Source organism: Microcaecilia unicolor, chromosome 11, assembly GCF_901765095.1.
Source record: "Microcaecilia unicolor chromosome 11, aMicUni1.1, whole genome shotgun sequence".
NCBI classification, from domain to species: Eukaryota; Metazoa; Chordata; class Amphibia; order Gymnophiona; family Siphonopidae; genus Microcaecilia; species Microcaecilia unicolor.
This window is the reverse complement of record NC_044041.1, coordinates 107,286,012-107,299,015: the sequence shown is the minus strand read 5'-3', so window position 1 is coordinate 107,299,015 and position 13,004 is coordinate 107,286,012. Positions and strand designations below refer to the sequence as shown.

Genomic DNA, 13,004 nt, shown 5'->3' with positions numbered 1-13,004 from the left:
AGTCAGGCCTTTTCAGGAGGTGGTCAGGCAGCTGAGGCGTGCAGAAAGTTCCTGTCCAGGGGTATATATGATACCTGTGATGTGGCATCTCGTGCTGCGGCCCAAGGTATAGTGATGCGCAGGCTCTCATGCTGTGTGCCTCTGACCTGGACAACCGCACCCAGCAGCGGCTGGCCGATGTCCCTTGCCTGGGGGATAATATTTTTGATGAGAAGGTCAAGCAGTTGGTGGACCAACTACATCAGCGGGAAACCGCCCTCGACAAGCTCTCCCACCGGGCGCCTTCAGCATCCACTCAGCAGGTGGACGTTTTTCCCGGGCCAGGCAGGCTGCGCCCTACGCCTTCAACAAGCGTAGGTACACCCAGCCGGCCCGAAGGCCTCATCAGGCACTAGGGACAGTCACAGCGCGCCGTTCCCCGTCAACAGCGTGCGCCTAAGCAGCCCCCGGCGCCTCCACAGCAAAAACCGGGGACGGGGTTTTTGGACTGGATCCATGGGAACATAGCCGCCATCAAGTGTCCGTGCCCGGGACGATTCTGCCAGTCGGGCGGAGGTTTAAAACTTTTTCACCAAAGGTGGCCTCTAATAACCTCCGACCAGTGGGTTCTCCAAATAGTGCGGTGCGGATACGCCCTGAATTGGCCTCCCCTCCACCAAATTGTCCTCCGGGAGCTCAATCCTTCAGCTCCAGCACAAGCAGGGTACTTGCAGAGGAACTCTCCGCCCTTCTTAGCGCCAATGCGGTCGAGCCCGTGCCACCCGGGCAGGAAGGGCAGGGATTCTATTCCAGGTACTTCCTTGTGGAAAAGAAAACAGGGGGGATGCGCCTCATCCTAGACCTGAGAGGCCTGAACAAATATCTGGTCAAAGAGAAGTTCAGGATGCTTTCCTTGGGCACCCTTCTACCAATGATTCAGAGAAACGATTGGCTATGTTCCCTGGATTTAAAGGACGCATACACTCACATCCCGATACTGCCAGCTCACAGACAGTATCTCAGATTCCGCCTGGGGACACGGCACTTTCAGTATTGTCTGCTGCGCTTTGGACTTGCCTCTGCCCCACGGGTGTTCACGAAGTGCCTCGTGGTGGTCGCGGCGTATCTACGCAAGCTGGGAGTGCACGTGTTCCCATATCTCAACGATTGGATGGTCAAGAACACCTCAGAGGCAGGAGCTCTCCGGTCCATGCAGTGCCACTATTCACCTCCTGGAGCTGCCTGGGGTTTTTGTGATAAAATTACCCCAAAGTCCCATCTCCAGCCAGTCCAATTCTCTGGAATTCATAGGAGCTGTGCTGAATTCTCAGATGGCTCAGGGCCTTTCTTCCCGAAGCGAGGGCCCACAACCTCCTGTCCCTCGCTTCCCAGACCAGAGAGTCTCAGCAGGTCACAGCTCGGCAGATGTTGAGACTCCTAGGTCATATGGCCTCCACAGTTCATGTGACTCCCATGGCTCGTCTTCACATGAGATCGGCTCAATGGACCCTAGCTTCCCAGTGGTGCCAGGCCACCGGGAATCTAGAAGATGTCATCCGCCTCTCCATCAGTTGCCGCACTTCACTGCACTGGTGGACCATTCGGACCAATCTGACCCTGGGACGCCCATGCCAAATTCCACAGCCCACGAAAGTGCTGACGATGATGCATCTCGCCTGGGCTGGGGAGCTCATGTCGATGGGCTTCCCTCCAGGAAAAAGATCTTCAGATCAACCTCCTGGAGCTCCGAGCGGTCTGGAACGCACTGAAGGCTTTCAGAGATCGGCTGTCCTATCAAATTATCCAAATTCGGACGGACAATCCGGTTGCAATGTATTACATCAACAAGCAGGGGGGCACCGGATCTCGCCCCCTGTGTCAGGAGGCCGTTGGGATGTGGCGTTGGGCCTGCCAGTTCGGCATGCTTCTCCAAGCCACATACCTGGCGGGTGTAAACAACAGTCTGGCCGACAGACTGAGCAGAGTCATGCAACCGCAACGAGTGGTCGCCTTCCATTCCAGAGTGGTACGCAAGATCTTCCGAGAGTGGGGGCACTCCCTCGGTGGACCTTTTCGCCTCTCAGACCCAACCACAAGCTGCCTCTGTTCTGTTCCAGACTACAGCACACTGGCAGACTAGCGTCGGATCGCCTTTCTCCTCCATTGGGGGACGGCCTCCTGTATGCTTTTCCTCCCATACCTTTGGTGGGGAAGACCTTACTGAAGCTCAAGCAAGACCACGGCACCATGATTCTGATAGCGCCCTTTTGGCCCCGCCAGATCTGGTTCTCTCTTCTTCTGGAGTGTCCTCCGAAGAACCATGGAGATTGGACTGTTTTCAGACTCTCATTTTGCAGAACGACGGAGCGCTTCTGCACCCCAACCTTCAGTCTCTGGCTCTCACGGCCTGGATGTTGAGGGCGTAGACTTCGCTTCGTTGGGTTTGTCTGAGGGTGTGTCCCGTGTCTTGCTTGCCTCTAGGAAGGATTCCACTAAAAAGAGTTACTTTTTCAAGTGGAGGAGGTTTGTCGTTTGGTGTGAGAGCAAGGCCCTAGAACCTCGTTCTTGTCCTGCACAGAACCTGCTTGAATACCTTTTGCACTTATCAGAGTCTGGCCTCAAGACCAACTCAGTAAGGAATCACCTTAGTGCGATTAGTGCTTACCATCTTCGTGTGGAGGGTAAAGCCATCTCTGGAGAGCCTTTAGTCGTTCGATTCATGAGAGGCTTGCTTTTGTTAAAACCCCTGTCAAGCCCTCCTGCAGTATCATGGGATCTCAACGTCGTCCTCACCCAGCTGATGAAACCTCCTTTTGAGCCACTGAATTCCTGCCATCTGACGTACTTGACCTGGAAGGTCATTTTCTTGGTGGCAGTACTTCAGCTCGTAGAGTCAGTGATCTTCAAGCCCTGGTAGCTCATGCTCCGTATACTCCGCACTCACCCTACGTTCCTGCCAAAGGTGGTGTTGGAGTTCCATCTTAACCAGTCAGTTGTCTTGCTAACATTCTTTCCCAGGACCACATACCCGCCCTGCTGAACGTCAGTTGCACACATTGGACTGCAAGCGAGCGTTGGCCTTCTATTTGGAGCGGACACAGCCCCACAGACAGTCCGCCCAATTGTTTTGTTTCTTTTGACCCCAATAGGAAAGGGGTCGCTGTCGGGAAACGCACCATCTCCAATTGGCTAGCAGATTGCATTTCCTTCACTTACGCCCAGGCTGGACTGACTCTTTGTGGGTCATGTCATGGCTCATAGTATCAGAGCCATGGCAGCGTCGGTGGCCACTTGAAGTCAGCCACTATTGAAGAGATTTGCAAGGCTGCGACGTGGTCATCTGTCCACACATTCACATCACATTACTGCCTCCAGCAGGATACCCGACGCGACAGTCGGTTCGGGCAGTCGGTGCTGCAGAATCTGTTTGGGGTTTTAAATCCAACTCCACCCTCCAGGACCCGAATTTATTCTGGTCAGGCTGCACTCTCAGTTAGTTGTTCTTCGTAGGTCAATTTCTATTATGCCCTCGCCATTGCGAGGTTCAGTTGACCTGGGTTCTTGTTTTGAGTGAGCCTGAGAGCTAGGGATACCCCAGTCGTGAGAACAAGCAGCCTGCTTGTCCTCGGAGAAAGCGAATGATACATACCTGTAGCAGGTGTTCTCCGAGGACAGCAGGCTGATTGTTCTCACCTACCCTCCCTCCTCCCCTTTGGAGTTGCGTTTTTACTCTTTTTTGCTTGTCATTCAACTGAGCGGAGGAACGGTCGCGCACGGGGCGGAAGACGCCGCGCATGCGTGGTGGGCGTACCCTGCGTGCGGGACTGCCCGCAAAGTTTTTGTTCCGGTTGTTGGGGGCTGCCGTGGACGTCAACCCCAGTCATGAGAACAATCAGCCTGCTGTCCTCGGAGAACACCTGCTACAGGTATGTATCATTCGCTTCTCTCAGTCTCTCTAGAGTGGTGTCCTTTCTGTCAGTATGCTCCTCAGCTCAGTCCACAGTTATTTGCTTCGTAGTAGGTCAGCATGGCAATGGACGCTCCTATCGTTCAGGCTGGCCAGGTCTCGGGGGCTCTTGGGTCTTTCCGGGCCCGCTTTTCGTTGTGACTCATGCTCTCTTCTACAGGATTAATGCAGCGACCGTTCTACGGTTTTTTTCCGTTTCTCCGTGATTGGGAATGCTTTTCATTTCATCTTGTGATGGTGAGTCTTCTGGGATTGTTGGATTTGCTCCGTCCTCAGTCTTGAGATTCGGTTTAGGTCTGTTTTTGGGCCTTGGTCTATTTTGGAGTTCCCACCCTACTTTGGGGACTGCTTTTGTACATCCCACTCATCTCAGGATTGATCTGTGGGACGCTGTGGAAGGTAAAATTAGTTCTTACCTGATAATTTTCTTTCCATTAGTCCCAACAGATCAATCCAGAGGCCCGCCCTTTGATGGTTTTGGGTCTGTATAGTTTCCTTTGTTATGAAGGAGCTGTTTATTCCTGTTATGGTCCATTAGGTTCTGTCCTTTTCTAAAGTACCAACGGGAACTAAAAGGAAACTACAGAGGATGGAGCACTATCATAATTCCAGTTCACCACTTAAGTGGTTTCCCTCCCACTGTAGCGGTAGAGGAAGAGCCTGCAAGGGTTATTTGGCGGCAGGAGTGGAATTCGTTGTTGGATTTGCTTTTCTTCTTCAGCTGCTTTGGTATTGACAATACTGAGATTAAGCTGGCTGCACAGGTCCACATATGGTAAGACTCTGAAGTTCTCTCTATCTCCACTTGCTGGTAGGGGGACATAACCCACTCGTCTCTGGAGTGATCTGTTGGGACTAATGGAAAGAAAATTATCAGGTAAGAACTAATTTTACCTTGTGCTGTATAAAGATATAAATCCATAGCGTTTCCCAAATCTGTCCAGACGAATAGGTATATCTGCCCACCAGCAGGTTGAGATAGAGAGAACACCAGATCTCTGCTATAATAGTACTCTGTGCAGCAGACTTCCTTACAGTATTCTCTCTATCTAGCATTTGGACGGACATCTCTTGTGCAGCTCTGTGTTGGTGCTGGCTCTTGCCCTTCCCTGGACCTGTTGAAGGTACACCTGGTGGTGCTAGATCCCTCCTGCCTCCCCTGTTGCCTTTGCTGCTGAGCTCTCCTGCTGGGACTTTAAATCTCCTGCCTCCTTGCTTCGCAGCAAAAAAACCCCAAACAAATCTGCGGTAACATCAGGTTTCCTGGGCAGGCAGTGCTGTTGCTGTTGGAATCAGCGAGATGTGTGGATTGTAGTATCGTCATTTCTACAGCACTTGGTGTTTTTTTTTTTTTCCCTGAGCTGTCTCCAGCTGGTCCTTCTCCCGTGAGTAGCCATGGTTGTGGAGGGGGTAAAGCACTTCTCCTAGTGTGGAGGCCAGCGAGCAGCGTCAGGTGTTGTAGTGCATGTGTTTGTGCTTCCCAGTTGGAGTCGTCATTGGACACTATGGCTTTTCCTATCGAGGGCTGGTTCACCTGGGGAGTCAGCTGGTGAATTTGGCAGGCTCCGGACCAGCGCTTGTACAGTTCACCGGCCACCATCTGGATGCTTTGTGACGCATGGCGCTGGAAGACGTGGCTGAGTTTTTCCGCTGGAGGAAGTGTTGTGTTCTGAGGAGGGCCTGACTGAGGTTACATGTGCAGCAGGGAGTGTTTGGGGGGGGGGGGGGGGCATACATGCCTCATCGCTGCCTTTTTCCCCAGAATTTGTTCTTCTCATGCACCAGGCCTTCCTGATGAAGTGGCTTCTGCCAGCTTTCTTCCTCGTCCCCCTCCCTCCCTCCCCCCTTTGGGTCCTGGTGGTTCTTCCTTGTTGCCGCTGCGAGGTCTTTGGGTTCCCAGCTCTGTAAGAGACCACGCTTGGATGCCCCTAAAAACTTTTATGAGCTTTCCCTGCTTTCTGGGCAGGGATTTGCGGGACCCCTTTCGGTTTTTTCGGCCCACTCCCTAGTGGATCCCCTGGAGGATGAGGAGCTTCTCCCCCTTCAGGACGGGGATGACCCTACGATGGCTTGGCTGTTTTGCTGGGATGAATTGCCTGCGTTAATGCGCGAGGCGTTAGAGACCCTTGAGATCTCTTCTTCGGAGGCGGCTGAGCATCCATTGCTGACGGGCGTTTAAACAGACCCCTAGGGTTTTTTCACATCCATCTGACCACAAAGGTCCTTATTTCCGTTTAGTAGGGCACTCTCGTGGCCAGTCTGTGGATGGCACGGGCCATGGCCAACCTCCGTTCACTTCCGACTGCGAATCTCGAGCCCTTGCGCTTGTTGTAGGTGGATTCTTTGGTCACGGTGGTGATGAAGATGACCACTTTACTGGTTGAAGGCGGTTGTGGCCCTCAAGGCCACTCAGGACAGGAAGTTGGAATTTTTTCTTAAAAGGTCCTTTTGAGGTAGCTGCGCGTGCATTGCAGGCTTCGGTTTGCGGTTCCTTTGTGGCCCAGGCCTGCCTTAGCTGGGTGCAAGGGGCTTCCTCCTCAGAGGACTTGGTCCAGGCCCCTCCGTCTTTGGAACTGGGCTTGGCATATTTGGCAGATCTGCTTTATGATTTTCTTCATGCGCCAGCTAAGGGGATTTCCCTGGCTGTGACTACGTGGGTGGTGGCTCTGGCTATACCATTGGGCAGTGGATTCGGTCTCTAAGGACATGTTGGCTCTGCTTCCTTTTCGGGGTGCTGTTCTGTTTGGGACGATTTGGCTAAGATGTTAAGGATTTGAGGGATTCCAAGGGGCAGTGGCTCCCTAAGGATAAGTGTAAGTTGTCCTCTCACTCCTCCTAGTCCTGTTCCCGGTTCTGGGAGGCTTGGCAATTAGAGGTTGGGGAGGTTTCGCTTTCAGTCCAAAAAGCAGCCCTTTCAGGGGGACAAGCGCACATTGGCGTTTGTCTCGCTTTCTGGAGTTGTGGGCCAAAATCACCACAGACCTACTACTTATCATTTCTATAGCGCTGCTAGACGTATGCACTGGACATGAAGAGACGGTCCCTGTTCGACAGAGCTTACAGTCTAATTAGGACAGAAAAACAAGAAAAATAAGGGCCTAAGAGAATTACTATGGTAGGAATGATAAAATATGGGTACTGAACAAGTGGCTAAGGGTTACCAGTTAAAAGCAGCATCAAAAGGTGGGCTTTTAGCCTAGATTTGAAGACAGCCAGAGATGGAACTTGACTACTGGTTCAGGAAGTCTATTCCAGTCATATGGTGCAGGAAGATCAAAAGAACGGAGTCAGGAGTTAGCAGTGGAGAAGGGTGTAGATAAAAGAAATGTATCCACTAAATGGAGTTCCTAGGGAGGAGTGTAGGGAGAGATAAGTGGTGAGGCACTGAGGAGCTGCAGAATGAATGCACTTGTGTGTCAATAAGAGGAGTTTGAACTGTATGCGGAAACGGATAGGGGCGCAATGAAGTGACTTGAGAGGGCTAATATGAGCATGGCGACACTGGTGGAATGTAAGTCGTCCAGCAGAATTTTGAACAGATTGAAGGGGAAAGAGATGGCTTAGTGGGAGACCTGTGAGAAACAAGTTGCAACAGTCTGAGGGTCTTGGAGGTTGTGCGGGATGGTTACAAGTTGGAGTTCACTCAAGAGTTGTGGGATTGCTTTCTGGAATCTCCGTGCAAGGTCCTGGCTACCCTGTGGGAGTTTGTGCAAACTCGGGGCCGTGGTTCTGGTACCTCCAGTGGAAGTGGTTTGGGTTCGCTATTCCTTTTACTTTGTGGGTGCCCAAGATGGACGGCTCTTCCCAACCTGTTCTCGACCTCGAAGGGTCAACTGGGCTCTGATGGTCCAATATTTTCGAATAGAGACTTTGCACACCGTCCTCACATTGTTACAAACCTGAGGAGTTCCTCACGTCCATGGACCTCAAGGAGGCGTACCTGCATATTCTTATCTGGCTGCCACACCAACACTCCCTTTGCTTTGAGATTCTGGGCAGGCATTACCAGTTTTGGACCATGCCGTTCGTTCTGACCACGGCGCGAGGACCTTCTCCAAGGGTCATGATGGTAGTTGCAGGCTTTCTATGGAAGGAGGGTGTTTGGGCCTGTTGGTGCTGTGTCTCAGAACTAAAACACAGCACCTCTCCCATGCAAATTCCCCAACTGGTTTCTTAGGACCACCGGCCTGATAAGTACCAAAAAGAACTATAAACAAGAGAAGCTTCTCACATTACCAAAGTTTATTCTTACCCAAGAACATGAAAAATAAGAAATAATAGAAAATTAGGAGCAGCACATAAGAAACAAGGTAGTAAGGGAGCATAAACAAAAGGGAGGTGCCATGGAAATATATATGGTCGTATATTCCTTAGTCGGTTGAGACAGAAGCTCTCTTCCATCCAGACCAGACATTTATATAGGATTTCTCAGCCCTAAGTACAAAGAACAGGTTTTTTTTCAGGAATACATCATACAGGATATCATTTCTTTGTTACAATTGCCAAAAGGTACATAAAAGATACTGCATTTCCTTAAAAGATACATTTCAGTCCTTTTGTTAAATAAGCACATCCTCAGTAAAACAATCTTTGTCTTACTTCAAAGGAGTCAGGATTCCATTGTCTCAGACCCTACCCTTGCAATATGTTGTTTTCCTTTCCTAAATATTTCTCTTAAGGAATGGAGAATCTTCTAAAGAAGGGTCATTTTATTTTAAACTGCTGACACACAGACATTCCATGTGTGGTAGATTGTTCAAGTGATATTGTCCTATTTATTTATTTTTGTTACATCTGTATCCCACCTTTTCCCACTTATTAGTAGGCTCAAAGTGGCTTACATAGTTCCGGAGAGGTGGTTACATACTCCGGTATGAACAAATACAGTATAGGGGTACTATTACAGTGACAAGTACAGTAAAGAAGTATCGGTAAATAGGTTGGGGTGATTCAAATAAAATGTGTGATCATGCGTAGGGGTTGAAAACTGTCAGTTTCCTGATTAAAATGCCATATTTCATTATTTGGTGTTTATGTCCAATACTGTGGGGTATGCCTTCTTGAACAGGTGAGTGTTTAGGTTTTTTCGGAATTCTAGATGATTATTCGTAGATTTCAGGTGTTTTGGTAGAAGTTTGAAATTCTGAATATCTCTTAATGATATTCTACTTATAGATGGGCAGGTATAGGTGAAGTCTACTATGTAATGATCAGCACAAAGAAGAGGGTAAGAATGAAAATCACCCAAAGTGAAAGAGGATTTGGATGGCAAGAAAACAGCACCTTTTGTATGCCCTGTGGTTTGAGTTGGTCTAGATATTGAGGGACTGATGCTCAAAAGTCATTATTAGTAGCCGTGCGCATATAGCCGTGACTGAACTTACTGAACGAGGAATAGCGATCAATTCTCAAAGGAAATCACGTGCAAATGAGATATGCAGGGAGTCTGCGTGAAGTTCAGTATGGAAAGTACCTGGCACGTGTGCAGAACAATTTCACGGTAAGTGTTAATGTTCTGCGTGTGTCCAGGCCAGGAGCGGACTTGGGGGGGGGGGGGGGGGGGGGGGGGTAGGTAATCAAGTGCAGTAGATGTACTCCATTACACAGGAAAAAAGTAGAAATTGAAATAAAATGCAAAACAAAATAAAAATAGTCTGACTTGAAAAATGGCCACAACTGCTCTTTGGACCCTGCCGTACAAGTGTGCGTCATATGCGCACATTCATGGATAGTTCTTGTTAACTTTTTTTTGGTTGTCTTTTTATTGTGTGGTTTTTTTTTAATATGATTGTTGTATTATGTGTGTGGCAATCAGAACACCTTTTTTTAATGTTACACTACTGTTCCAGGCGGAACACACACACATGTGAAAAGTGCAGATACTATTTTAAAAAATGCAGACCACCAAGAAGCTGCCATTTCACATTCAGTGCCACCTCAGATCTGCTGGAAAATTTTGAATGTTACAAATAGGCGCTCCCGTGCTTTGCACAAGAAACATCTGTGCATCTCATGGAATGCTCCTTTTAATACTAATGTGCTTGTTTTAATGCATTTGCATAGTTTTCAACCATTGCTTTCACAAACAGTACAAGCAGTGCCAAAACCCGCGCATTAGGCGCACAATAACATATATGCAAAACCGGCTGAAACCGGTCAAAATGGAACGTTACAAGCCCAGTAAGCTTTGAGCATCGGTCCCAGAGTGAAAGAAAGATCATGCATAAAGTCACTAGTAAAAGGTGCGGATGCATCTTCTAGGTGAATATTAAAATTACCTTTGAGGTCTACAAACACTGAACTTTTCTATTTCCTTCTTTTTCTTCCAGCTGAACAATGCTAAGCTTACGTCTGACCACAATGACAAGGCTGCAAGTGCTGCTCGTGAAGAGTTGAAAGAAGCTCGCATGCGCATAGAAAGCCTAAGCTACCAGCTTTCAGGCCTGCAAAAACAGGTGAGACCCAGAGGCGGCCTTTATACATTGAACCCCGACATACAAAGGTGCAAAATAAAAATCATGTGACCTGTTCCGGGCTTTTAAGGTAGCAGTTGCACCTGTGCCCCTCGCTGTTCCCATAATGAACCCACAGTTCTGACTTTAGGTACTTTTTGAAAGGAGTGGAGGAGTGGCCTAGTGGTTAGGGTGGTGGACTTTGGTCCTTGGGGAACTGAGTTCGATTCCCGGCACAGGCAGCTCCTTGTGACTCTGGGCAAGTCACTTAACCCTCCATTGCCTGCCGCATTGAGCCTGCCATGAGTGGGAAAGCGCGGGGTACAAATGTAACAAAAAAAAAAATCGACAAAATTAATTTTATGATTCAAATCTATGAACTTTGTAATATGATTCTGTTGATCATACTATGTACTGGTCTGTCTGACATATGGAAGCCACCATAAACTGGCTGACCCCTCTCTTTCTCTTGCCCTCTCCCTAAATGCCTATTTAGGCAAGTGCTGCAGAGGATCGCATCCGTGAGTTGGAGGAAATGATGGCCATTGAGCGCAATAAATATCACAAGATGCTAGATGCCAAAGAAAAGGAGATGGCAGAGATGAGAGACCAAATGCAGCAGCAGCTTAACGAGTACCAGGAGCTGCTAGATGTGAAGCTTGCGCTTGACATGGAAATCAGCGCGTACAGGAAGCTCCTAGAGGGAGAAGAGGAAAGGTTGGTGCCTAGGGAATCCTGGCTGTAGTCAGCAGCCTTGCAAAACCACCTGGAAAAATACTTATACTTCGGCCTTTAAATAGCACTATATTCTGTAGGTTCCCTCCAGACCGGTGCAGATGAATGGGTTATGCACCCCCACCAGTAAATGGAGACTGAGGAACACTGATTTCTAAGCTAGCCTATAGGTGAGCGATGGAGCTCCCTGAAAGTCAGCTTTTCTCAGTCTCCAGCAGATAGTGTACATGGTAAGCCTGTGCTGTCCCAGTCTGGGGTTTAGGCCTTAAGGATCTCCATTTTTGTTTTTTCCTTTGTGGGAGGGGGTACCAAATTTCTCTATACTAGAGAAAAAAAGAACCCTCTCTCATCCCCACTTACCTGTTCAATGGTCCTTTTTTGTGACCACCTCTGTCTGCTGGCAGTTAGGCAGCCTTGAGTGCCTGTGGAGAGCTGCCTCTAATTTGGAGAAAAAAGTAAAAAGCAGATCAGTAGACAGATAGGAAAGCCTCTTGCTGACTTGCAGTGTTAGCTTGCCTGCTCTCTTGTATTGGGGCTTGTTGGCGGTCGGGGCTTGCTTGGCTGGTACATAGGATTGGCAACGGTCCGTGATGAGTGTGGATAGGTTAAAGAAGTACCTTGTTTGTCTCCTGCAAGAGCTGGAGCCATTTTGGGGGGGGGGGGGGGCTGTAAATTTTGCAGCAGCCATGGAGGGGCCAAGTCCTCCAAGCCTGCGGTTGGGCCATTGAAGGAACGGTCCCTGCAGGGGGATTCTCAAGCGCATGTAACTGGCATTCCTCTCCTGCCTGTGGCCCTGATTTCAGCAAGAACCACCACCATCGTGCCTGCAGCATTTGGGCGCAGAGCAGCCTCAGTGCTTGGAACCGGTGAATGGCTCTCTGTCAGGCCCTAGTGGGCTGCAGGAGTTTTCTGACATGGATTTTTCTCCCAATTTTAGTGATGTACAGGGCCTTTTGCCTCTAAGTCAGAGGGTCAGGTTGGACGAGAGCAGAGGATACCTCTGTGGGTCCCCTCCCTCTCCCAACATTTAGAGTGGATAGAGGCCCTTGAGGCTAGTTCTCCTCTCTAAGGGGAACCAGTTGTGGAATGAAGAGGAACTTTTGGGTTGGAGGGAAACTGAATGAAGATACTTGGATGGAAGAGTTGCCTCCCGGCAAGGACTCCTCAGTGGTCTGAGTCTTTCATTGAGAGGAGTTGCAGGAACTTATTTCTCAAGTGTCTGCAGTGCTAGTTTGATGAAGATGCACAAGAGACTCCTCATAAGGTAGATCCCAAAGGGTGTTTTGAAAGGCTTCTAGATCCTTCCAATATATCAAGACACCTGGGAAGTGATTCAGACTCAGTGGAACTCTCTGGACACCTCCTTCAGAGTGGCGCGATCCATGTTGCATTTATACCCGATTCCAGAACAAGACTGAGAGCCTTTGAGACCTGTTTATTTTTAAAAATTTATGTCTCACCTAATACTAAACTGCTTACGAAAGAAATATACATTTCCTCAGCGACCCTCCAGACCGGTCAAGACGCGTGGGTTATGCACTCCTACCAGCAGAGGGAGACTGAGAAAACACTGAGCTTTGGATATTGTATATATAACCTGTGCAGTACACCCACTAGCCAGTATTTTCTCAGTCTCAGCAGAGGTAGAAGGACAGCCTGTGCAGTCTTCACTGGTCTGGTGAGGTAGTTTTGCTCATAGGGTATGATAATTGGGTTGTTTGTTCCAAATTGGTTCATTCTGTGTTTCCCTGTATATGGATTAAAAAAAAAAAAGTGTGCTTCGGGACCCTGGGTCCGGTGGGGCCCAGTGTTTTCCCTGGGGTGTTACACCTGTGTTGTGGGTCCCTCCCCCTGTGCTGCTCTCCATTTCT

The 13,004-nt window shown here is 49.1% G+C and overlaps 1 protein-coding gene across 2 annotated transcripts in view; it reads left to right on the top strand.

Annotated features, from left to right (window-relative positions):
* The window catches only part of LMNB2 (lamin B2), a 250,862-nt gene that overhangs the window by 112,924 nt on the left and 124,934 nt on the right, over positions 1 to 13,004 (top strand). For both annotated transcript variants that reach the window (XM_030220310.1, XM_030220309.1), the window contains 2 exons: positions 10,276 to 10,401; positions 10,895 to 11,115. In XM_030220310.1, the coding sequence (XP_030076170.1) occupies positions 10,276 to 10,401; positions 10,895 to 11,115 (347 nt within the window). The remainder of the gene's footprint in view (positions 1 to 10,275; positions 10,402 to 10,894; positions 11,116 to 13,004) is intronic.